This window comes from Aegilops tauschii, chromosome 3, assembly GCF_002575655.3.
Source record: "Aegilops tauschii subsp. strangulata cultivar AL8/78 chromosome 3, Aet v6.0, whole genome shotgun sequence".
In the NCBI taxonomy this organism is placed as follows: Eukaryota; Viridiplantae; Streptophyta; class Magnoliopsida; order Poales; family Poaceae; genus Aegilops; species Aegilops tauschii.
The window spans coordinates 275,208,217-275,233,235 of NC_053037.3; the positions used below are offsets into that span (position 1 = coordinate 275,208,217).

At 50.9% G+C, this 25,019-nt stretch overlaps 1 protein-coding gene across 1 annotated transcript; it reads right to left on the bottom strand.

Annotated features, from left to right (window-relative positions):
* Positions 1-550: 550 nt before the first annotated feature.
* Positions 551-985, bottom strand: LOC109752387 (uncharacterized). The gene has a single exon (XM_020311280.1). It carries the CDS (start codon positions 983-985, stop codon positions 551-553), a length of 435 nt encoding a protein of 144 aa, XP_020166869.1.
* Positions 986-25,019: the final 24,034 nt, after the last annotated feature.

A 25,019-nucleotide genomic window follows, 5' to 3' on the forward strand; every position in this document is an offset into this window, starting at 1 on the left:
CATAGCCGGCAGTGGAGTCCACAATCTGATCGATGCACGGCAAGGGGAAAGTATCCTTGGGACATGCTTTGTTGAGATCGGTTAAATCAATGCAAAGCCTGCACTTCCCATTTGCCTTGCGCACGACAACCGGATTCACCAACCAAGTTGGATGTCGCACTCCTCTGACCAAACTTGTTGCCTAATGTTTCTTGATTTCTTCTGCTATGAATTGTTGCCGTTCGAAAGCTTGCTTCTTGACCTTCTGCTTGACGAGCCAACCATGAGGGCAGACAGCTAGGTGGTGCTCAATTACCTCCCTAGGAACACCGGGGATGTCTGATGGTTGCCATGCAAACACGTCTACATTTGCCCGCAGGAAGGCAATGAGCGCACTTTCCTATTTGCTGTCAAGGGTGGCACCACCGATGAAAGAACCGCCAGTGCCATCCTCCCTTGCTGGCACATTCTGTGTCATAGGTGCAGTGGCGTTGGGCTTCCTACCGGTAGAGCTCTCCGGCAAGTCCTCAATGGGTGTGCAGCACTCCGTGGAGGTGCGCTTCCCGAAAGTCTAGCTAGATGTCTTGCCGGGTTTCTGTCTTTTCCTTTCCTTGGCGGGGCCCTTGGTCTTGACAGACTCTACTGCCATCGCTTCTCTGTAAAGCTTGTCTACGCATATGACTAAATCTTTCTTGTCGGAGTTGATAGTGATGACACCCATGGGCCCTGGCATCTTCAGGGTATCATAGGCATAGTGGGATGCCGCCATGAATTTGGCGAAGGTTGGGCGGCTAATAATTCCATTGAATAGAAAGGGGACCTTGACAACATCGAACACGATCTTCTCGGTCCTATAATTCAGCTCCCCGCCAAACATCACCAGCAGCGTGTTCTTTCCTTTTGGCTGGCTCCTTCCCGGGTTGATTCTCTGAAATATCCCTGTCTTTTTGAGCTCTTCCTCGGGCATTTGCAGCCTCTTGATCACCTCAGGGGAGATCATGTTCATGCCAGCCCCACCGTCAACTGTATTTTCATGACTTTGAGGTTGCGTATCGTTGGTGACACCAACAACGGCAAACACCCGACTGCTGTTGTGTGGTCAGGGTGGTCCTCACCATCGAAAATAATAGGCATGTGAGACCACTAGGGTGGCCTTTGTGCCTCTGCTGCCGGTTCCGCCACATTAACCTCACGCGCCCAGTGCTTGAGCTGGCATTGAGAGGAGTGCAAAGATGCACCCCCGTCAATGCACATGGATTCAGTTGCCTTCTGGAATTCAGGTTCACTTGACTCGTCATCATCCTCATCCTCACTTTCTTCGTCTTCTTTCTTCTCTCTACCCTTGGCGAGCTTCTCTTTCTTCTGGTTAGTATTGTCGCGGCGTCTACCTCGACCACCACGACCCTTCTTACCGGATCCACCTGTGCCATCATGGCCCTTCTCCTTGTCCCGCTTTTCATACTCAGCTTTCTGTTTCTCGACTAGCTATTCGACTTGACGGCACTCTTCGAGGTCATGACCCTTGGTACGATGAATCTTGCAGTACTGCCCGTCAGATTTGCTGGTCTTCTCTCCTGCCATGGCAACCTAGCAATCAGCGCATGCAGCTGCTTCCTTGCCAGTGCCTTCCACCTTGGATTTCTTGGCGGGGCTAGAGTCGCCGGATCTTTCTACAGCCATAACTGATTTGCCTTTGCTCTTCCTGTTGTGCCTCCAACCTTTCATCCCTGGGGTGGTGGTTTCGTCGGAGTCGGAGTCAACTTCAACACCAGCATCCTCCCCGGGAAGCCTTCTCCCTTCTTCATGTCGTGCACACTTGTCCGCCAACGTATAAAGCTTGTTGATGGTCATTGGCAATCATACGTGCATTTTCTCCCGCATCTTACGGTTGTGCATGTTCGTGTGGAACGCGGCAATCACAGCTACGGGGTGCACATCTGGGATGTTGTTGTGTACACGTCTAAACCTCTGAATATATCTACGCAGATCTACCCCTTCCTTATGTGGGATCACTTGCAAGTCGCTAGGCAACCCGGGGCCCTTCTAGCCTCCGGTAAAAGCGCCAACAAATTTGTTTCAAAGATCTGACCACAAGGAAATGGAGTTCCTCGGCAAGTTCATCAGCAAGGCTTGCACATTGGGCTTGAGTACCAATGGGAAGTAGTTGGCCAAAATCTTTTCATCCCTTCCCCCGGTAGCCTGCACGCCGATCGTGTAAAAGCCCAAGAATTCTGTCAGGTTCAACTTGTCGTCATACTTTTCCGGTACTTCGGGCTTGGATGCGCGGACGGACAGCCAACGGACTTGCCGCGGCTCATGTGTGAAGGTAGGGCACCCGACCTCGTATGGAAGGTACCCGCCAACAACAGGCATTGGCTCATCGACAGTTGGGCCGTTGCGCTCGTCTGATTGACGGTGTGCCTCCCAGCATCGTTGAAAGGTGCTGCGAGCATCTTCTGCCTGCCTCTCCAGCAGCACTTGCCACTGATCTTTCTGTGTTCACGGATCTGAGGAGGCCATCAACATGTCGTCGGGCTATGCATCCCGCTGGGTCTATTGTGATTGCCTGTGCTGCATCTGGGGTTGTTGCCGTGGAGGTGATTGCACCGTTGGTGCACCGCCTGCCACACGGACATCAGTTTGAGCCACGGGCACAGTTGGCGGGCGCCGTGAGGTTTCCGCCAATAGGGATCTGTTTACATCGGCAAACTCGATCAAGCTTCGGATGGTGGCCCTCCATTCGTCCATCTTGTCAGCCACTGGAGGGAAATCGAGCAACATCTGAGCTCGCGCCATCGCTTATGTCGCTGTAGAGGGCATGTCGGAGCGCAAAGAATGTGACGTCACTCGACTCCTGGCCGAGCTAGCAGGAGCGCCATTACGATCTTGTCGCCAAACTGTGAGAGCGGCAGCAGGTTGACTAAGCAGGAGTGGTGCCTGGAGATCCTGGACCTGACCGACAGGCGTCTTACCGTGCGGGTGCTACTATGAAGGCACAACAACACAACTCGGCATCACGTCGTGCTCATCTTGTGATGCACGCGGCGTATACCTTGATGTAGTTCCTCCCGCAGCCGCCACTGGAGCCGCCACAGCGAGATGGTCATGGCCCGTGCTCGACCGGGCAGGGTCACTCTGATGGCTTCGTTCACCAATGTGTTGCAGAGGCGGGAGCTACATGCCAGCGCCACCCGCGCCGTTGTTGCTATCTTCGCCAGAGGGGCGAGGCAGGTGCCTGTCTCTGGGATCTCCACTGCCCGCTCCCGTTGTAGTGGGCACGGCGACCACATCGCCTGCACCGGCTGCGCCCACCGCGATGTCCATGTCGTCCACGGCGGCGCCGCCACCTGCGTTGCCCACAGGTGTGTGTGGTGCGAGTTTGGACGTTGACCGCTTTATCGTCATGGAGCCCTTCTTCTTGGGCGCCATGGAACGTGAAGAGGATGCTAAACTCTATGAAGTTGATGCACCGTTCGTTGGCTTGATTCACATCGGTGATGCCCCTACCTGGCGCGCCGAAGATGTTGGCGTGGAGCCGGCGATCTATGGGGCAGGGCTACCCCTTTGCTGGTTCGGCAAGGGGGTGCACATGATGCAAAGAGCAAGACAACGAGGGACAAGATGGTTTTACCCTGGTTCGGGCCGCTGGGAAGCATAAAACCCTCTCCTCCCTTGGTTTATTGATGGATGTGTGTGCAAGCACGCGGAGCGTTCTCTCCTGGCAAGTCAAAAGGAGAGGGCACCTGCACGAATACCTACGTGTGAGGTTGCAATGTGTTTGAACCCTTGTAAAGGTTGCCATGGCCCTCCTTTTATAGCTCAAGTGGTTACCACAGTGGCAAAAGGGTCTTTACAGGGTGATGAGATAGAAATAGAAGTATCATACCTAACTCTGCTAGTTAGGACAAAATGCATTAAATGCATCGCTAGGTGTCATGAGGAGGAGGAGCCCCGGCAAGGTTGCCGCACCGCTTGCTCATCTGCCTCCTATTAGGTTGACACACCATTAGGATGGGTGTCGATCAAGGTAATTTTCCGTCTAGTGGGCTGTCACGTGCCTGACAAGCTTTACCTAACTGCCTGCGAGCTCGACACCTCACTGATGGGTGACAACCTTCTCGGTGAGGTGGAGCGCTTGTGTTTTTTGGCATCGGCTTCCCGGGCCTGGCGCTTGCCGGGCCTTCATCTTGCCGGGCTCGCCTTGCCGGCAAAAGCTAGCTTCAACTTGAGGTTTTGTCTTGGTCTTCTTGATGCGCTCCTTGTTCTCATGGAGAGCTGCTCTTTTAGCTTGGGAAATCTTTGTTTGAAAATTTACCCTTGCCGGGAAAGCTGCTGCTCGTCTGTGCATAAGTCAGGGTATTACATCCCTTTTCTAATACACCGACACTTCCCCAAGTTGCTTTCCACTCAAATCCTTCTTCAACCATAGCCAAATCTGTGAGAGAGAGTTGAGTGTTGGGGAGACTATCATTTGAAGCACAAGAGCAAGGAGTTCATCATCAACACACTGTCCACTACCTTTTGGAGAGTAAGGTCTCCTAGATTGGTTAGGTGTAACTTGGGAGCCTTCGACATGATGTGGAGTTGAACCAAGAAGTTTGTAAGGGCAAGGAGATAGCCTACTTTTTGAAGATCTACCCGAGTGAGGCAAGTCCTTCGTGGATGATGGCCATGGTGGGATAGACAATGTCGGTGTCCGCCGGCGAGTCTGGGGAGGAGGAGAAGGCAGACTCGGAGGCGACCGGGGAAGGTGTGGGGGAGACCTCTCCCCCGCGCCAGACCAATCTCCTCCGCGTCCTTTCCGATGATGATGATGCTGGCGAGTCCACATCCTGGGAGTCGCCGCGCTCCACCGGGGTCACCACGAGGTCCAGGGGCACCCCTCCGAAGAAGTTGAAGCTGGGGGTCCCGAAGAAGGGCAGGTCGGCGCTGCTTTCCCAAGGCGACGCCTCTGCCTCGTCGCCGGCCGACACAGCCACAGATCCGGCCGTGCGCTCGTCTGCCCCTGAGGCTAGCGCAATGGCGCCCATGCCTATGAAGCCCACGGGCATCGCACTCCTGAAGATGATTAGGGATTTCGTCGCCATGGACCAGTAAGTGCGCCATCTTGTCTTTCCTCCCTACTCATGATGTAGTGTTCTGACGTTTCCCTCTCAGTGGTCTGGCCAACGCCAGCGGTGAAGAAGAAGAAGGAGGATGCCAAAAACTCCAAGGCCAAGCAGCCTGCAGCGACCGTGCCGCCTCCGGCGCGGAAGGACGATGCCGGCTCGCCTGCTCCCACGATAGGGTTGTCCTCCCGAGGCTCGGAGGCCCAACCTTAGGAGAAGGCAGTTCCTGCGGCCAAGCCGGCTCCAGAGGCACCCGCCCTCAGCTCGCCAGCTGGGGTCCCGAGGGCTCCGGAGCCCCCATCCCTCTCTGCTGCTACTGCCTTGTTGTTCTTAACGCTGGCGCCGTTTCCTCCCCCGTCCATCACGCCGCCGGGCCATGATTCTTCCGCCGCGCTTGGTGTTCTGGAGGAGGCCTTCTCCGCGCTGGACCAGCTTTAGGGTGATCTTCAGGGCCCCGACCGGCGCAGGGCGTCGAGGCGCCTGGAGCTGATCTCAGGGTGGCTCTGGACCGACGCTTCCGTCAGGGCGGCCTGGGGTCCGGCCGTGGCGGCCTCAGAGGAGGGCCGACAGGTAGCCGGCCTAGCCGCGGCTGCCCGCGATGTGGCGGTGAAGGACGCCAAGGCCGCCGAGGAGAGCAGCCATGTGGCGTAGGCCGAGCTGAAGACTCTCCATGAAAAGCAGAGGCCGCCGAGGCCCGCTGGCTCGAGGTGCGGGAGGAGGAGCTGAAGGCCTGGGAAGCTGCGGTTGCCGATCGCGACGCCGAGATGGAGAAGGTAGCCTGGGAACAGGCCACCGAACGCAGTCGCCTGGACAAGCTTCATCCCCTGGACCCGGAGCACTACACCGTCGCTGCCGAAGCCGTGAAGTACTTGGTGGAGGCCCTGCTGTGGAAGTTCCTTGCCGCCGACCCTGTGGGCACGGCTGGCGGCAAGGGCGACGGCGGCGTCGTCGTCAACGACGAGGCTCCCCAAGTGGGCGATGGTGGCGTCCAAGGCTGAAGAGGGAGCTTGATGGCGGTGCTCCCCCCTGTTTAAGTCCTGCAACATGTATCATGCCTCGTGGAGGCGTAAGAACTTATGCTTGGTACCTTTAGGAGATAGTATGCTTTTAATAATTTGCTAGGGTTCTGTGATTTCCTTTCCGTTTGCTTTAGTGTTCTACGTTGGCAGGGCCCGGCCCCGCACGTACCTCAGCCGCCGTTGGGTCGTCCGGATCACCAGGACGAGACTAAGGGGTGAGGGGCTAAGTGACTAGTTAGGCTCCCGAGTCACAATGCTTAGGAGGCCCCCTTGACGTACAAACATCCCTCAGGAAGGAGATGCCAGAGTAGGCCTTAGCGTTCTGCGTCGGCAGGGCCCAGCCTCGCGCATACCTCATCCATCGTTGGGTCGTCCGGATCACCAGGACGAGACCAAGAGGTGAGGGGCTACATGACCAGTTAGGCTCCTGAGTCGCGATGCTCAGGAGTCCCCCTTGACGTACGAACAGACCTCCATACCTTGCCTCACCGAGGTCCCGCTCGCGAGGGGCGCGTGAAGACCAGGTTCGAGGGACCTAGCAGGGTGGTGTACGCTAGGCGTGACCTGAGCGTAGCCCCCGTGCCCAGTCCCCTCGCGTGACTATCCCGAAGGGAAAGCGTTGCGGTGAGGCTGAACACCGAGCCTGGCGGCTCCCTGAGGTTATTGCGGCCTTGGGGCCGCCCTCAGTTGTTTATCACCAACGCGGAGCATGGCGCTTCCGCTCTTGCATGGGCATAGCCGCTCCTCGACCGTGTCGACTGCCAGCACAGAGCGTGGTGCTTCCACTGGTGCGTGGGTGGGGGCTCCCTCTGAGTGGAGCCCCCGGGGCGTGTACAGCCCCGCCCTGACACGTGGCTTGCACGGCAGGGCTAGAGGAGGTGTGTATGGGCACTCGTGAGCCAACGCGGGACTCACGAGGCCCTACCTCAAGGTGGGTTGTGCCTGAATTTGATTTGGAACACTTGTGGTAGTCCTGCGAGATGGTTAGGCAACCCGCGCCGAATGAATCTCCTAAGGTTATCACATGAGAAGGCCAAACACCAACGACCCTAGGAGGTGACGTGAACGGGGCCGGCCCGCCAGACAGAGCTCAGTTGTTGGGTTTATCGACGCTGCAGGGATGGACCCGAGCACAGACGCCATGCCCAGTCTTCTCATGCGAAAGTCCTGAAGAAAGACAGCCGGTGCGCGGCTCCCGTGGTGACGAGGCACCGGATCACGCGCCCTAGCTCATCCACCCACGATTAGCTCATGCGAGAACAAGGCACCAAGGACCATGGGAGGAGACGTGCACGGGAGCTGGCCCGTGAGCCAGAGCTCAGCCACTTGGGTTTAGCGACGCTGCAGGGACAGACCCGAGCACAGACGCCGTGCCAGTCCTTAATCATGAGGCGGTCGAGGGTGGGTTTGCAAGGGCGTACGACACTCCTGGTGTCGATGCACCGGACAGACAGGTGAAAATTTGACAAGCAACTCATGATAGAAGGTAAAAGCCAGCTCTGATAGATGCAAGAAGGATACATGCCGTAGGGACAGACCCACGCGGCCTGGGGATAATGCAGCCCGAGGGGCGCCCCCAACTATATAAACCAGAAAATGTCACCTGGCACCATTGCTGAAGAGATGTTGAAGTAGCTGAAGACGCGTGTCGCAGAAGTCGCTCCTCACGAGCCACCTAGGTCCTGAACCTCGGGAGGCTTTGGAGGCCCAGGAGGCTCACGAGGACCCATTGCCATCTCCGACAGGATCGCCAGGTGCCTGGCCTCCTGAGTCGCCAGGACACCCCTAATGTGGTGCTAAAGCACGACAGCCCTGTTCAGCAAGCCAAAGGGCATGCGAATATAGCTGTGCGGTGGGCCCTCGCACCGGCCAACGCGCGAACGACCAGAAGATGCGGCCCTGTTAAGCCCAGGGATGTTGACGCAGACGCGCAGCTCGCTATCCTCGCCGGGACAAGGAGCCGCGCCGGGTGGTGGTCGGCGGTCGCCGCGCATGGCTCTCGCCTCTTGAAGCTCCTCGGTTGCCTTGGTGATGAACTCCTGAGCACCTGACACCCCGTGCCTTGTGCCCTCCTGGCGGAAGTGCGCACTGAAGCACACCTCCACGTGGTGCCCGAGCGCCTCCCTCGTGATGTTGGCTAGGTCAGAGGCCCTCAAGAGGAGAGCCCTCGAGCCCAGCCTGAGAGGGGCGTCGGGCATGCCTTCCTATGCAAGAGAGGGAGGCGCCTTGTCTGTGGGCGCTGGCCCTGAGGTGGTGCCGCTGGACACCCCGCTCTCCTGAGGTCCTTGGCGGAGAAGCTGCTTCTTCTTCTTGGGGACAGCCTTAGGAGGATAGATGGTGCCTTCGTCATCTGGGTTCTCGACCGCCACAGCCTGGTAGGTGAGCTCGAGAGAGCACACTGCGTCCTTCTCTTCGCATGTGACCGTGATGACACCACAGCTCCTAGGCATCTTGAGGACATTGTAGCCATGATGATTCACTGCCATGAACTTGGCCAGGGCCGGATGCCCAAGGATGGCGTTGTATGGACGGCGGATGTGGGCGACGTCGAAGTCGATGAGCTCAGTGCGGTAGTTGTCGCGCTTGCAGAAGGTGACAGGGAGGCGGATCTGCCCTATCGGGGTGGTGGAGCCATCGGTCACTCCTGAGGAAGGGTTGGTGGGCTGCAGCTGGTCATAGGGCACTTGGAGGCGGTCGAACGGCTCGACGGAAAGAACATTGAGTGCCGCACCGCCATCAATGAGTGTCTTGGTGGCGAGCACGTTGCTGATGATGGGCGAGCAGAGCATCGGGAGGGCACCGGCAGTTGCCGCGCACTTGAGCTGGTCGGACGAGCTAAAGGCAATGGTGCACTTGGACAACCTAAGCGGACGCGTAGCCTCAAGCTCAGGGAGGGCCACGTTCACCTCACGGGCAAACAGCTTGAAGATGCGATGAGAGGCAGGGGCTTGAGCGCCGCCCAGGATGCAAGAGATGGCACGAGGCTCCTAGAAGCCCCCAACCCCCTCATCCTGGTAGTGGTCGTCGTTCCTTCTTGGTGGTGGTGGCAGCGGAGGGAGGCCAGCGTTGCCCTGAGGGCGTTCCTCATGAGGCTGGTCCCTCCAGGGGCCCTCGCGAGGCTGGCCCTGCCAGCATTCCTCATGAGGCTGATCGCGCCACTCTTGGCGGGGGTCGCGGCCGTCCCAGCGTCCTCCACTTCGGCCTCATCCGCGGCCGTAGCCTCGATCATTGCGCTCGGGGCGAGGACCGAGGCGCCCATCGCGGATGGCCCTGAGCTTCTCACAGTTTGTTGGTGTTGTGGTTGTGCATGTTGTAGAAGATGCAGAACGGGCGGCTGCCCTTGGATGATGCTACCTCTTGAGCACTGCGTTGGTTTTCCCTTGAAGAGGAAAGGGTGATGCAGTAAAGTAGCGTAAGTATTTCCCCTCAGTTTTTGAGAACCAAGGTATCAATCCAGTAGGAGATCACGCACGAGTCCCTCACACCTACACAAACAAATAAGAACCTCGCAACCAACACGATGAAGGGGTTGTCAATCCCTCAATGATCACTTACGAGAGTGAGATCTGATAGATATGATAAGATAATATTTTTGGTATTTTTATGATAAAGAGAAATAAAGATGCAACGTAAAATAAAAGGCAATAGAAATAACTAAGTGTTGGAAGATTAATATGATCGAAAATAGAGCCGGGGGCCATAGGTTTCACTAGTGGCTTCTCTCAAGATAGCATAAGTATTACGGTGGGTAAACGAATTACTGGCAAGCAATTGATAGAATTGAGCATAGTTATGAGAATATCTAGGTATGATCATGTATATAGGCATCACGTCCGCGACAAGTAGACCAAAACAATTCTGCATCTACTACTATTACTCCACACATCGACCGCTATCCATCATGCATCTAGAGTATTAAGTTCATAAGAACAGAGTAATGCTTTAAGTAAGATGACATGATGTAGAGGGATAAACTCATGCAATATGATATAAACCCCATATTTTTATCCTCGATGGCAACAATACAATACGTGTCGTTTCCCTTACTGTCACTGGGATCGAGCACCGCAAGATTGAACCCAAAGCTAAGCACTTCTCCCATTGCAAGAAAGATCAATCTAGTAGGCCAAACCAAACTGATAATTCGAAGAGACTTGCAAAGATAACCAATCATACATAAAAGAATTCAGAGGAGATTCAAATATTGTTCATAGATAAACTTCATCATAAACCCACAATTCATCGGATCTCAACAAACACAGCGAGAAGAAGATTACATTGAAAAGATCTCCAAGAAGATCGAGGAGAACTTTGTATTGAGATCCAAAGAGAGAGAAGAAGCCATCTAGCTAATAACTATGGACCCGAAGGTCTGAGGTAAACTACTCATACATCATCGGAGAGGCTATGGTGTTGATTTACAAGCCCTCCGTGATCAACGCCCCCTCCGGCGGAGAGCCGAAAAAGGCCCCAAGATGGGATCTCAAGGGTACAGAAGGTTGCGGCGGTGGAAATAGGTTTTTGGCTCCGTATCTGATAGTTTGGGGGTACGTAGGTATATATAGGAGGAAGAAGTACGTCGGTGGAGCAACATGGGCCCCACAAGGGTGGAGTGCGCGCCTGGGGGGGTAGGCCCCCCCACGCCTCGTGCTCTCCTCGTTGATTACTTTGCGTAGACTCCAATTCCTCTGGATCACGTTCGTTCCGAAAATCACGTTCCCGAAGGTTTCATTCCGTTTGGACTCCGTTTGATATTCTTTTTCTGTGAAACACTGAAATAGGCAAAAAAACAGCAATTCGGGCTGGGCCTCCGGTTAATAGGTTAGTCCCAAAAATAATATGAAAGTGTATAATAAAGCCCGTTAAACATCCAAACAGAATATAATATAGCATGGAACAATAAAAATTATAGATACGTTGGAGACGTATCAAGCATCCCCAAGCTTAATTCCTGCTCGTCCTCGAGTAGGTAAATGATAAAAACAGAATTTTTGATGTGGAATGCTACTTAGCATAATTTTCAATGTAATTCTCTTAATTGTGGTATGAATATTCAGATCCGAAAGATTCAAGATAAAAGTTTAATATTGACATAAAAATAATAATACTTCAAGCCTACTAACTAAGCAATTATGTCTTCTCAAAATAACATGGCCAAAGAAAGTTATCCCTACAAAATCATATAGTCTGGCTATGCTCTATCTTCACCACACAAGTTATTTAAATCATGCACAACCCCGATGACAAGCCAAGCAATTATTTCATACTTTTGGTGTTCTCAAACTTTTTCAATCTTCACGCAATACATGAGCATGAGCCATGGACATAGCACTATATGTGGAATAGAATGGTGGTTGTGGAGAAGATAGTCTCACATCAACTAGGCGTATCAACGGGCTATGGAGATGCCCATCAATAGACATCAATGTGAGTGAGCAGGGATTGCCATGCAACGGATGCACTAGAGCTATAAGTATATGAAAGCTCAACAAAAGAAACTAAGTGGGTGTGCATCCAACTCGCTTGCTCACGAAGACCTAGGGCATTTTGAGGAAGCCCATCATTGGAATATACAAGCCAAGTTCTGTAATGAAAAATTCCCACTAGTATATGAAAGTGATATCATAGGAGACTCTCTATCATGAAGATCATGGTGCTACTTTGAAGCACAAGTGTGGTAAAAGGATAGTAACATTGTCCCTTCTCTCTTTTTCTCTTATTTTTTATTTGGGCCTTTTCTCTTTTTTTATGGCCTCTTTTTTTCGTCCGGAGTCTCATCCCGACTTGTGGGGGAATCATAGTATCCATCATCCTTTCCTCACTTGGGACAATGCTCTAATAATAATGATCATCACACTTTTATTTACTTGCAACTCAGGAATTACAACTCAATACTTAGAACAAAATATAACTCTATGTGAATGCTTCCGGCGGTGTACCGGGATATGCAATGAATCAAGAGTGACATGTATGAAATAATTATGAACGGTGGCTTTGCCACAAATACGATGTCAACTACATGATCATGCGAATCAATATGACAATGATGGAGTGTGTCATAGTAAACGGAACGCTGGTAAGTTGCATGGCAATATATCTCGGAATGGCTATGGAAATGCCATAATAGGTAGGTATGGTGGCTGTTTTGAGGAAGGTATATGGTGGGTGTATGATACCGGCGAAAAGTGCACGGTATTAGAGAGGCTAGCAATGGTGGAAGGAAGAGAGTGCGTATAATCCATGGACTCAACATTAGTCATAAAGAACTCATATACTTATTGCAAAAATATACAAGTTATCAAAGCAAAGTATTACGCGCATGCTCCTAGGGGGATAGATTGGTAGGAAAAGACCATCGCTCGTCCCCGACCGCCACTCATAAGGAAGACAATCAATAAATAAATCATGCTCCGACTTCATCACATAACGGTTCACCATACGTGCATGCTACGGGAATCACAAACTTTAACACAAGTATTCCTGAAATCCACAACTACTCAACTAGCATGACTCTAATATCACCATCTTCATATCTCAAAACAATTATCAAGCATCAAACTTCTCATAGTATTCAACACACTCATAAGGAAATTTTTACTAATCTTGGATGCCTATTACTTTAGGACTAATTTCTCAATTTAAGAAAATTACCATGCTGTTTTGTAGGACTCTCAAAATAATATAAGTGAAGCATGAGAGAACAATAGTTTCTATAAAACAAATCCACCACCGTGCTCTAAAAGATATAAGTGAAGCACTAGAGCAAAAACTATATAGCTCAAAAGATATAAGTGAAGCACATAGAGTGTTCTAATAAATTCCGAATCATGTGTATCTCTCTCAAAAAGGTGTGTACAGCAAGGATGATTGTGGTAAACTAAAAAGCAAAGACTCAAATCATACAAGAGGCTCCAAGCAAAACACATATCATGTGGTGAATAAAAATATAGCTTCAAGTAAAGTTACCGATGGACGAAGACGAAAGAGGGGATGCCTTCCGGGGCATCCCCAAGCTTTGGCTTTTTGGTGTCCTTAGATTATCTTGTGGTGCCATGGGCATCCCCAAGCTTAGGCTCTTGCCACTCCTTGTTCCATAATCCATCAAATCTTTTACCCAAAACTTGAAAACTTCACAACACAAAACTTAACAGAAAATCTCGTGAGCTCCGTTAGTGAAAGAAAACAAAACACCACTTCAAGGTACTGTAATGAACTCATTCTTTATTTATATGGGTGTTAAACATACTGTATTCCAACTTATCTATTGTTTGTAAACTATTTTACTAGCCATAGATTCATCAAAATAAGCAAACAACACACGAAAAACAGAATCTGTCAAAAACAGAACTGTCTGTAGTAATCTGTAACTAACGCAAACTTCTGGAACTCATAAAAATATACCAAAATAGGACGACCTAGACAATTTTTTTAGTGATCTGCTGCAATTGGAATCAGTATTTTATCACGTTCTGGTGATTTTTAACAATTGTTTTCGTGAACAGAAAGTTTCTGGAATTTTCAGCAAGATCAAATAACTATCATCCAAGAAGATCCTATAGGTTTAATTTGGCAAAAACACTAATTAAAACATAAAAACATATCTAACCAGAGGCTAGATCAAATATTTATTCCTAAACATAAGCAAAAAGCAAAAAACTAAAATAAAATTGGGTTGCCTCCCAACAAGCGCTATCGTTTAGCGCCCCTAGCTAGGCATAAAAGCAAGGACAGTTCTAGGTATTGCCATAATAATAGGATAGATCACGGAAACTCATTTCATATTCTCTACGTTCAGCAGAAAGTTTTCTTTGAGGCAAGCAAAAGTAATCAAAAGGGCTAAATTTAATGGGACAGAAGTCCCCAAGATCAACTTTGGGAGGTATAGGTTCCTCCTTCGGCCCTTCGTATTGCACAACCAATTCATCACTATAAGCATTTTTCTGACAGAACTTCGTGAGCCTAAACTCGAGTGAATATCCTAGCTCATTATTTCGAATAGCAAAATCATTATTAAGTTCAGAAATTCTATCAACTAGAACATTGGTAGGAACCCTTTTTCTAAGGTTTTCATTAAAAGCAACATAGTCTAGAGATTGAAAACGCATTATTTCCTCTTGATCAAAGAGGATAGCCTCTATGGGAGGACAGCCAGCGTCCACCCTATAGTGCGCAAAGATTTCTTTGGCCTCTTTTATTATAAATCTGAACTCATGAGCCAAAAAGATAGTAGCGGCACGCTTAACAGAAGAATGCTCAATATTAGAAAATTCTAGGAAAATCCTTTGTATGCAAGGATGCATGTGCATAAATTGCCTTTCAAGTTCAACTACAAGCATGGCGATAGTGTCCGCAAGACTACTAGTTCTATGAAGAATAGAACTACCCATAGAAGGCAAAGCACCGGCACAAGTAAAGAAATCCTGGATAACTCCTTTTCCAATAATATTACCACTACCAATTCGGAATTTTTTTTGTATGTAAGATAGGGGGTTCTTCAGCAGGGGCATCAAAATTTTCCATGTTATTATTATTGTCCTTATCGACAATAATTTCACCAATTTCAGACATAACGGCAGAAAGTGCGAGGAGCAAAAAGAAAGAGGGAGGCGAACGGGAAAGAGAGGGCGAATAAAACGGCAAGGGTGAAGTGGGGGAGAGGAAAACGAGAGGCAAATGGAAAATAATGTAATGCGAGGGATAAGAGTTTGTGATGGGTACTTGGTTTGTCATGACTTGACTTGACTTGGCGCAAATCTCCCCGGCAACGGCGCCAGAAATCCTTCTTGCTACCTCTTGAGCACTGCGTTGGTTTTCCCTTGAAGAGGAAAGGGTGATGCAGTAAAGTAGCGTAAATATTTCCCTCAGTTTTTGAGAACCAAGGTATCAATCCAGTAGGAGATCACGCACGAGTCCCTCACACCTACACAAATAGATAAGAACCTCGCAACCAACGCGATAAAGCGGTTGTCAATCCCTCAACGGTCACTTATGAGAGTGAGATCTGATAGATATGATAAGATAATATTTTTGGTATTTTTATGATCAAGAGAAATAAAGATGCAAAGTAAAATAAAAGGCAAATAGAAATAACTAAGTATTGGAAGATTAATATAATGGAAAATAGACCCGGGGGCCATAGGTTTCACTAGTGGCTTCTCTCAAGAGCATAAGTATTACGGTGGGTAAACGAATTATTGTCGAGCAATTGATAGAATTGAGCATAGTTATGAGAATATCTAGGTATGATCATGTATATAGGCATCACGTCTGCGACAAGTAGACCGAAACGATTCGGCATCTACTACTATTAACCCACACATCGACCGCTATCCAGCATGCATCTAGAGTATTAAGTTCATAAGAACAGAGTAATGCTTTAAGTAAGATGACATGATGTAGAGGGATAAACTCATGCAATATGATACAAACCCCATCTTTTTATCCTTGATGGCAACAATACAATACGTGTTGTTTCCCTTACTGTCACTGGGATCGAGCACCGCAAGATTGAACCCGAAGCTAAGCACTTCTCCCATTGCAAGAAAGATCAATCTAGTAGGCCAAACCAAACTGATAATTCGAAGAGACTTGCAAAGATAACCAATCATACATAAAATAATTCAGAGGAGATTCAAATATTGTTCATAGATAAACTTGATCATAAACCCACAATTCATCGGATCTCGACAAACACACCGCAAAAGAAGATTACATCGAATAGATCTCGAAGAAGATCGAGGAGAACTTTGTATTGAGATCCAAAGAGAGAGAAGAAGCCATCTAGCTAATAACTATGGACCCGAAGGTCTGAGGTAAACTACTCACACATCATCGGAGAGGCTATGGGGTTGATGTAAAAGCCCTCCGTGATCAATGCCCCCTCCGGCGGAGCGCCGGAAAAGGCCCCAAGGTGGGATCTCACGGGTACAGAAGGTTGCGGTGGTGGAAATAGGTTTTTGGCTCCGTATATGATAGTTTGGGGGTACGTAGGTATATATAGGAGGAAGAAGTACATCGGTGGAGCAACGTGGGCCCCACGAGGGTGGAGGGCGTGCCTGGGGGGGTAGGCGCGCCCCCTGCCTCGTGCTCTCCTCGTTGATTACTTTGTGTAGACTCCAAGTCCTCTGGATCAAGTTCGTTCCGAAAATCACGTTCCCGAAGGTTTCATTCCGTTTGGACTCCATTTGATATTCTTTTTCTGCGAAACACTGAAATAGGCAAAAAACAGCAATTCGGGCTGGGCCTCCCGTTAATAGGTTAGTCCCAAAAATAATATGAAAGTGTATAATAAAGCCCGTTAAACATCCAAAACAGAATATAATATAGCATGGAACAATAAAAAATTATAGATACGTTGGAGACGTATCAGATGACTCCAGGTGATCACGCGCTTCATCTCTAGTTCGGCCGCGAGCACGGCCGATCCCTTGCACCTCACGTCCTTGGCTTTGGCCTTCTTATCTTTTGGGTCAGCCCCCGGGAGCTCCAGGAGGGTGAGGCGACCCTCCTTAGCTCTCGCACACTTGGTTGCCATGTTGAACATCTCCACAGCCGTGCATAGGTCCTCGTGTATGGCAAGCTCCTCCTTCATCTTGACGTCGCGGACGCCATCGGTGAATGCCGAGATGATGGCCTCGTCCGGCACCTTGGGGATCTTGAGGCGAACACCATTGAAGCATTGCATGTACTTCTGCAAGGTCTCCCCTGGCTGCTGCTTGATGCGCCGCAGGTCACTCGCAGCTGGCGGCCGGTCGCGGGTGTCCTGGAAGTTGGTGACGCAACGCTCTTGCATTTCGTCCCCGGAGGAGATCGATCCCGCGGGCAGGTTCAGGAGCCACGAGCGCGTGCCATCCTTGAGAGCCATGGAAAACCAGTTTGCCATAACCTTCTCGTCGCCGTTGGCTGCCTCGATGCTCAGCTCGTAGAGCTGCAGGAACTCACTAGGGTCGGGGGTGCCGTCATAGCATGGAGGCAGGTCGGGCTTGAACTTCCCCGGCCAGAGGACGCTGCGTAGCTCAGGAGTGAAGGCGCGACAACCCACTGTGGTCGCGGGAGCCCGTCCTGGAGGTGGAGCCTGATCCTGGAGAGGGAGTCCTGGACTAAGGGGTCCTCGGGCATCCAGGCTATGATACGTTGGCCGGACTAATGGGGTGTGAAGATACAAGACCGAAGACTCGCTCCCGTGTCCGGATGGGACTCTCCTTGGCGTGGAAGGCAAGCTTGGCGTCCGGATATGAAAATTCCTTTCTCTGTAACCGACTTTGTATAACCCTAGTCCCCTCCGGTGTCTATATAAACCGGAGGGCTTAGTCCGTAGAGCCAGTCATAATCATAATCATACAGGCTAGACTTCTAGGGTTTTATCCATTACGATCTCGTGGTAGATCAACTCTTGTAATACTCATATTCATCAAGATCAATCAAGCAGGAAGTAGGGTATTACCTCCATAGAGAGGGCCCAAAACTGGGTAAACATCGTGTCCCCCGTCTCCTGTTACCATCGACCTTAGACGCACAGTTTGGGACCCCCTACCCAAGATCCACCGGTTTTGACACCGACATTGGTGCTTTCATTGAGAGTTCTGCTGCATCGTCTTCAAGAGGTTCGATGGCCCTGTCAATCATCTACAACAATGATGTCCATGGGGAAGTCTTCCTCCCCAGACGGATCTTCGTATTCGGCCGCTTCGCACTTCGGGCCAACTCGTTTGGCCATCTAGAGCAGATCGACAGCTATGCCCCTGGCCATCAGGTCAGATTCGGAAGCTTGAACTACGTCGCTCATATCCGCAAAGACTTGATCTTCGATGGATTCGAGACCACGGCAGCCGCTCCCTGCCACCGCGATGAACATGACTTAAATCTTTCATCGGACCATACCCAGGAGATAGCGCCTGTAACTGCTCTGGCCCTAGACCCGGAGCAGGTCGCGCCATCCGAGGACGGGAAGCTCAACCCGCCACGGAAGCCGTAGCCTCAGCGGCGTTGGAGCCGCACACAGACCCAACCTCGAGTGGAATTTGTGCCACCGGAACCTCGGACTCATTTCCGGCTACAGGTTCCGAACCACGTGCGTCCGCGTACGTCGAGCTTGATCGGTCGTCGATCACCGAATTCAGCTCCGCGGACATCTTCTGGCACTCACCTTTAGGCGATGTGCTAAACCCGTTAAAAACACTCTCCTTAGCGGGGGACTCATAGCCGAATTATATCCGGTTCAAACTGGAGGCTGATGATGGAGAATTTCGCTTCCCACCCACCACCCACTTCATAGCCAATGTCGAAGACTTAACCGACATGCTCGATTATGGCTCCGAAGACATCGACGGTATGGACGACGATGCCGAAGAGTAGCAGGGCCAAAACCCGCCGTTTACCGGGAGCTGGATAGCCACTTCTTCGTACGACGTGTACATGGTGGACACACCTAAAGAGAACAATGGCGATAACGAGGAAGATCCAGTCGAGGATGAACCTCCCAACATACAACCAAAGCACCGACATCAGCGGCGCCGCTCTAAATCACGCCACAGAAAAAACAGAAATACCGGCACAGGAGAAGATAACACTCCGGACGGTGCCGAAGACAAAGAAGACCCCGATGAGCAAACTGCCGAACAGGACGATCGGGAAGATGGGCAAGTCAGCCCTATGAACAGGCCATAAACGAAGACTCGGAGGACAACAATTATATACCGCTCTCCGAGGATGAGGTGAGCCTCGGTGACGACGACTTCATCGTAGCTGAGGAACCTCTCGAGTAGGAGCGCTTTAAGCGCCGGCTAATCGCCACTGCAAGGAGCCTGAAAAAGAGGCAGCAGCAGCTTCAAGCTGATCAGGATCTGCTCAATGACAGGTGGACTAATGTCATGGCAGCCGAGGAATATGGCCTCGAGCGACCAACCAAAAGTTACCCGAAGCGCAAATTGCTACCTCAGTTCGATGACGAGGCGCTGGAGCACGAACCATCATCGCGCAATGTGGCTGACCGACCACCACGTGGCCGGGACAAAGCGGCAGCTCGAGCCGAACACCAGCCCGCACTACCTCACCGTAAAGGCAGAGATAAAATAGCTCGGGGACATACATATGACCTGCGGTAGAACTCGGACAGTAGAGCAGGGCAGAACAGATCGATTTATGGCTCAGGGGGGTGTGCCCCGACACGCGACAACGGCTACCTAGCCGGACGCAACAATCATAGTCATGCCCGGGCCGAAAACCGCAGACGGACTCCATCTGAGCTATGTCGCAACGTGGCCCGACATAGAGGCGCCGCACACCCCCTTTGCTTCACTGACGAGGTAATGGAGCACGAATTCCCAGAAGGGTTTAAACCCATGAATATCGAATCATATGATGGAACAACCGATCCCGCGGTATGTATTTAAGATTTTCTCCTCCATATCCACATGGCCCGCGGTGATGATCTCCACGCCATCAAATACCTCCCACTAAAACTAAAGGGACCAGCGCGGCACTGGCTAAACAGCCTTCCAGAGAACTCCGTTGGCAGCTGGGAAGACCTGGAAGACGCCTTTCGCGATAACTTCCAAGGTACATATGTCCGGCCACCAGATGTCGATGACTTAAGTTACGTCATCCAGCGGCCCGGAGAGACAGCCAGGAAGATCTGTACTAGGTTCTTAATTAAAAAGAACCAAATTGTCGATTGTCCGGACGCCGAAGCCCTTGCGGCCTTCAAACACAGCGTCCGGGATGAGGGGCTCGCCCGCCACCTCGGTCAAGAAAAACCAAAATCCATGACAGCCCTTACCGCTCTAATGACCCGCTTTTGCGTGGGAGAAGATAGCTGGCTCGCTCGTAGAAGAAACAGCGCCAGTGATCCGGGCACTTCCGAAGTCCGAGGCGGCAACGGCAAGCCATGACGCAATAAACACAAGCATCGCAATAATAACGAAATGACGCAAGACACGGCGGTCAACGCCGGATTCAGCTGCTCCAAACCCGGTCAACGGAAAAAGCCATTCAAGGCAAATAGATACGGACCATCCAATCTAGACAAGATACTGGATCGGCCCTGCCAGATTCATGGCACCCCCGATAAACCAGCTACTCACACCAACAGAAGCTGCTGGGTCTTCAAACAAGCCGACAAGCTTAATGCCGAACACAAGGGGAAGGGGCCACCCAGTGACAGCGAAGAGACTCACCAACCGAATACCGGGGTTCAGAAGCAATTCCCCCCCGAAGTGAAAACCGTAAACATGGTATATGTGACGCACACCCCTACAGGGGAGCAGGCGCGCACTACGGGACGCATTCACCATAGAGCCGGGCCCCCCAAATTTAGCCATATCCTTCCCGAGGGTTCAGCAGCTCTGATCATCGATCCAATCATCGATGGGTTCCATCTCACGAAAGTCCTTATGGACGGCGGCAGTAGCCTTAATCTACTCTACCAAGACACTGTCCGCAAAATGGGCATCGATCCTTCAGGAATCAAGCCCACCACAACTACCCTCAAGGGAGCAGTACCCGACGTAGAAGCTCACTGCATGGGCTCCATCACATTGGAAGTCGTTTTCGGTTCGCCGAAAAACTTCCGAAGCGAAGGCTTGACCTTTGATATTGTCCCGTTCCGCAGTAGCTACCATGCACTTCTGGGGCATACCGCTTTTGCTCATTTTAATGCGGTCCCACTCTACGCCCGCACAAAACTTAAGATGCCCGGTCCACGCGGCGTCATAACAATAAATAGAAATACGGAACACTCCCTCCGTACAGAGGATCTTACTACGGCTATTACAGCCGAAGTACAAAGTGGCCTCATCAAGCCACATATCTCATCGGCCATTAAGCCGCCGGTCTCTATTAAATGGAACCGATCAATTTCAGAGCTGGATTAGCAGTTCGGCCTCCATCGTTCGCCTCATGTACCCGCGAAGTTTGTACCGCGTATACATAATTATGTACTTAAAATACCCTGGTCATCGGCGGAGGAACAATACGGACACACCTACAAGCACTCCCATAGCCGCCTTTTCTTTCCTAACTATTTTTTATCTTTTATTACATGTGGCTCAAAGACTGGTCATCTCATGGACTCTTTCGGAGTTCTCCTTCGTAAACTTACCCAAAGGCTATTCACGTTAAGGAGTCCTTTCACCGAGGCAAGGCGGCGCAGACGTGCGACAGGAGGTCCAAATAACTTTGTAGACCGCACTCTCTATTTCGAGCCTGTAAAGTGCCTTCTCCCTCAGCCCTCGACCACCGGCATGTCAAATAGCCTGGGTTGTGGCGTTATTATCTGTAAAATGGCAATTGACATATCAATCAGGTTCCAGTGAACATAATCCGTATTCAGTATTCGCTTTTCCTAAAGAACTGAATTTTGCTTCTCCAGTTGTTTCACACATGCACCTCGGCACAAATTGCCAGGGGCTCTATATGGGAACAAATGAGTTGCCGACAAGTCTGAACAGCTTTATAGCGCACTTCGACGTCACGAGTTTGGCCTTATATGCATCAGCTCCGAATCATGTCTTTGGTCAATAGTTGGGTTGCCCGGCTCCTGTGCTTACTACCTTACATTCCGCTCTAATCGGCTAGGGTAGTAAAGGGAGAACTACTGCGATTGTGTCCTGGTTTATCCGGATGAGCACCTCAGTAGAGAAAGCCGAAAACTGACTGTCATGATGCGGCGAGAGCTGGTCAACCACTAGATGACTTATCAGAATCTTTCGTGATTCCTTCCGTATCACACGAAGGACCGTTCTTCTTGTCACCTATGTAACGCACCATATTCGGATAACTGCGTACATACCAGGGGCTATATCGTAGACCCGCCGTCAAACTCCTATGGCTAACTGAAAGTGTTAAAGCCCTATAGTCTGATTGCCTAGTTCACCGCATTGACACCTCCTTCACGGACAAAGACGTTGGGTCAAGAGTGATCAAGTGCTTTTCCGAACACCCCCGTATTTTATGCGAGGGGGCTGAAGCCGACGACTGGAAAACTTTTAGTTTATACAAAAATGGCCGCACAGGAGGAGCCAAAACTTTTAAGCATAGCCTTAAAATATTATAACATTGTTTTTACAATTTCAATACATTTCACTCGAATATCACATCTTTCGAGCACTGACCCTCTATCAAGCGGGCACCCTCTAAGACATCCTGAAAATAATGCTCTGGCGTGTGATGGTCCTTTCCCTTGGGTGGACTTCTCGCTGCAATATCGGTGGCCTTCATCTTCGCCCAGTACGTCTTGATGCGGGCAAAGGCCATCCGTGCACCCTCAATGCACGTTGACCGCTTAACGGCGTCGATACGCGGCACCGCATCAGCAAGTAGCTGCACCAAACCGAAATAACTATTTGGAATTGGCTCAGCCGACCACAACCGGACCACGATGTCCTTCATGGCAGATCTAGATATCTTGTGGAGCTCAGCCCACTGGGCCATCTGTTCGTTCAACAACAGCGGACGCTTTGGCATGCTGAACTGTGACCAGAAAAGCTTCTCCATTGCATACCCTTCCTGCGCTTGATAAAATTGCACCGCATCGGAGGCGCTCTTTGGCAAGTCCAAGAATGCGTCTGGAGAGCTCCACATTTGATTAAGCGGGGCATATTTCGGATCGCCGAATTTAGTCTGTAATAAGAAAGGCTTACCGGCTGCTATCTCCCCAGCTTGCCGGATCTCCTCCCGGGCCGCCCTAGACTCGGATCGTGCTTCTCTCACCTCTTGTAAGGCCTAGTCAAGATTGGCCGCTTTGGCTTTGCTATCCCCCTCGAGGAATTCGCACCGAACAGTGGCTTCCTTTAGCCTGCGCGCCATAGTAGACATTCTCTCCTCGCACTGGCACCGAGCAGCCTGTTCGGCTTTTAACTCATCAGCTGCCTTCTCGGCAGCCACATTACTCATCCAGGCTTGCTCCTTGGCTCGGGAAAGTTCAGCCCAAAGGGTCTCCACCACGGCAGCACTATCTGCAGTTACGCATGTCTCACTATATAATTCAAGCTTCCTGCTCATGTTATTATGCATACGCACACTGGCTGCCCCAACATACCTTGTGCCTCGTCGAGCCGCCTATTAATAAGCGTGATGTCGTCATCCGCCACATCAAGTTTTTGCTTCAGACTTGCAACCTCTATAGCGTGGGCAGTCGTCATGGAAGTAACAACCTGTGTTTCAATTAATTAGATTATTTCCTGGACATATCATTTTCGATCCTCTGATTGCCTTCCTTTGGATGCCAACCAAAGTCTCATGGGCTACTATCTATACACAGGTGCACATACCTCGAAGCCTCTTAGCAGGCTCGTGAAAGCTTCATTCAATCCGATTTTCGCGGACAGAATCCTCTCAACCACCATACCTATCAAGGTACGATGTTCCTCTGAGACGGATGAATATCGCAACATGTCCGTCAGTGTATCCGGCGCCTCCGGATTCCTAGAAACAGCTGTGGGAGTATGGACTCCCTTTGAAAGGATATGTTTGCTCGACCCTAGAGTCGTCTCCGGCTGTAAACCAGATAGTCCGGGGCCTTCATTGTTGGTCCCCGTAAGAACCGCACACCCCGAACCCTGGGCGGCCGAAGTTTCACCTTGGGGCGTTTTCTTCATTATCCTCTGTTGATCGGGAGAGATCCTCCGGGACGACACCTCGAAGTCGTCCGCCTTATTGGGCGAGGAAGCTTGTGGAGGCGTCTCGCTTTCCATTATCTCCAGAAGAAGATCCCCCGAGGAAGAGGATTGTTGAGGAAGACTGTGTGTCGGACTGCAAAATATGTATTCTAGATGTTACCCTTGTAACAGGAAAAGGAACGGGATATGTTTAAAACACCTTTGTTCACTTACGATTCGGCTAAAGGCTGGTCCTTATGGAGGACCTGTGCGACAACGTCGCCTTGCGAGCCCGAACCGCCTGACAAGGGCGTCTTACCTCGGTTAGGAGCCTTCACCTCCCAACTTCGGAGGCGGCCCTTTTCTTACCATGGGGAGAAAGGATGTCAGCTTCTCCTTCTCTTTTGTCTTCGGAAGAGGGAGCCTTAATCTCCCCGGACATAGTGTTTGGTGTACCTTCGGAATGGAGGCTACCTTTGGCCTCCCTGCTCTCCTCATTGTCCTCTTTCACCGGCACCTGGTATGGTGCCGGGACTAGCATCCTTGTTAGCATGGGAGTAGCTGAGTCTTCGGGAAGAGGGGCCGAACACTTGATTTGCTCCACCTTCTTTATCCAGCCCTGGAAGAAGATGGTTTTCTCAGTATCTTATTATGAGATGTTTTAACTAAGCTGTGTTCAGGAGTCGAGTGCTTACCGAGGTATCCGGATGGTTGCAGTCAAGGCTGATGTCCTCTGTAGTATCCGGCCACTGTTTTCGTGTCCCGAAGAATAATTTCCACATTCCTCTGTGCGTCGTGCCGAAGAAGTGCTGAAGGGTTCGTGGTCCTTCCGGATTGAACTCCCACAGGCGGAGAGGCCGCCGCTGGCACGGTAGGACCCGGCGGACTAGCATTACTTGGATTACGTTGATAAGGCCGGTGTCCTTTTCAATAAGGCTCCGGATGCGGCTTTGTAGAGTCTGCACTTCGTCGATTGATCCCCAGTCCAACCGCTTATTGATCCATGATGCAAGCTGACTTGGAGGGCCAGATTGGAACGCTGGTGTAGCCGCCCACTTGGTACAATGGGGTTCAGTGATGTAAAAACACTCCCGTTGCCATAAGTCGTAAGATTCTGTGAAGGATCCTTTTAGCCAAAAAGCATTGATGAGTTTGCTCACTGTAGCACCACCGCACTCCGCTTGTTTCCCATCAACCACCTTCGGCTTCACATTAAAGGTCTTGAGCCAAAAGCCGAACTGTGGGGGAATACGGAGGAAGGCCTCGCACATGATAATGAACGCCGAGACGTGAAGAAAGGAGTCCGGAGCTAGATCGTG

Excerpts from the sequence above, each read along its gene's own strand:
- LOC109752387 (XM_020311280.1), bottom strand. The coding sequence starts at position 985 with ATGAACATGATCTCCCCTGAGGTGATCAAGAGGCTGCAAATGCCCGAG.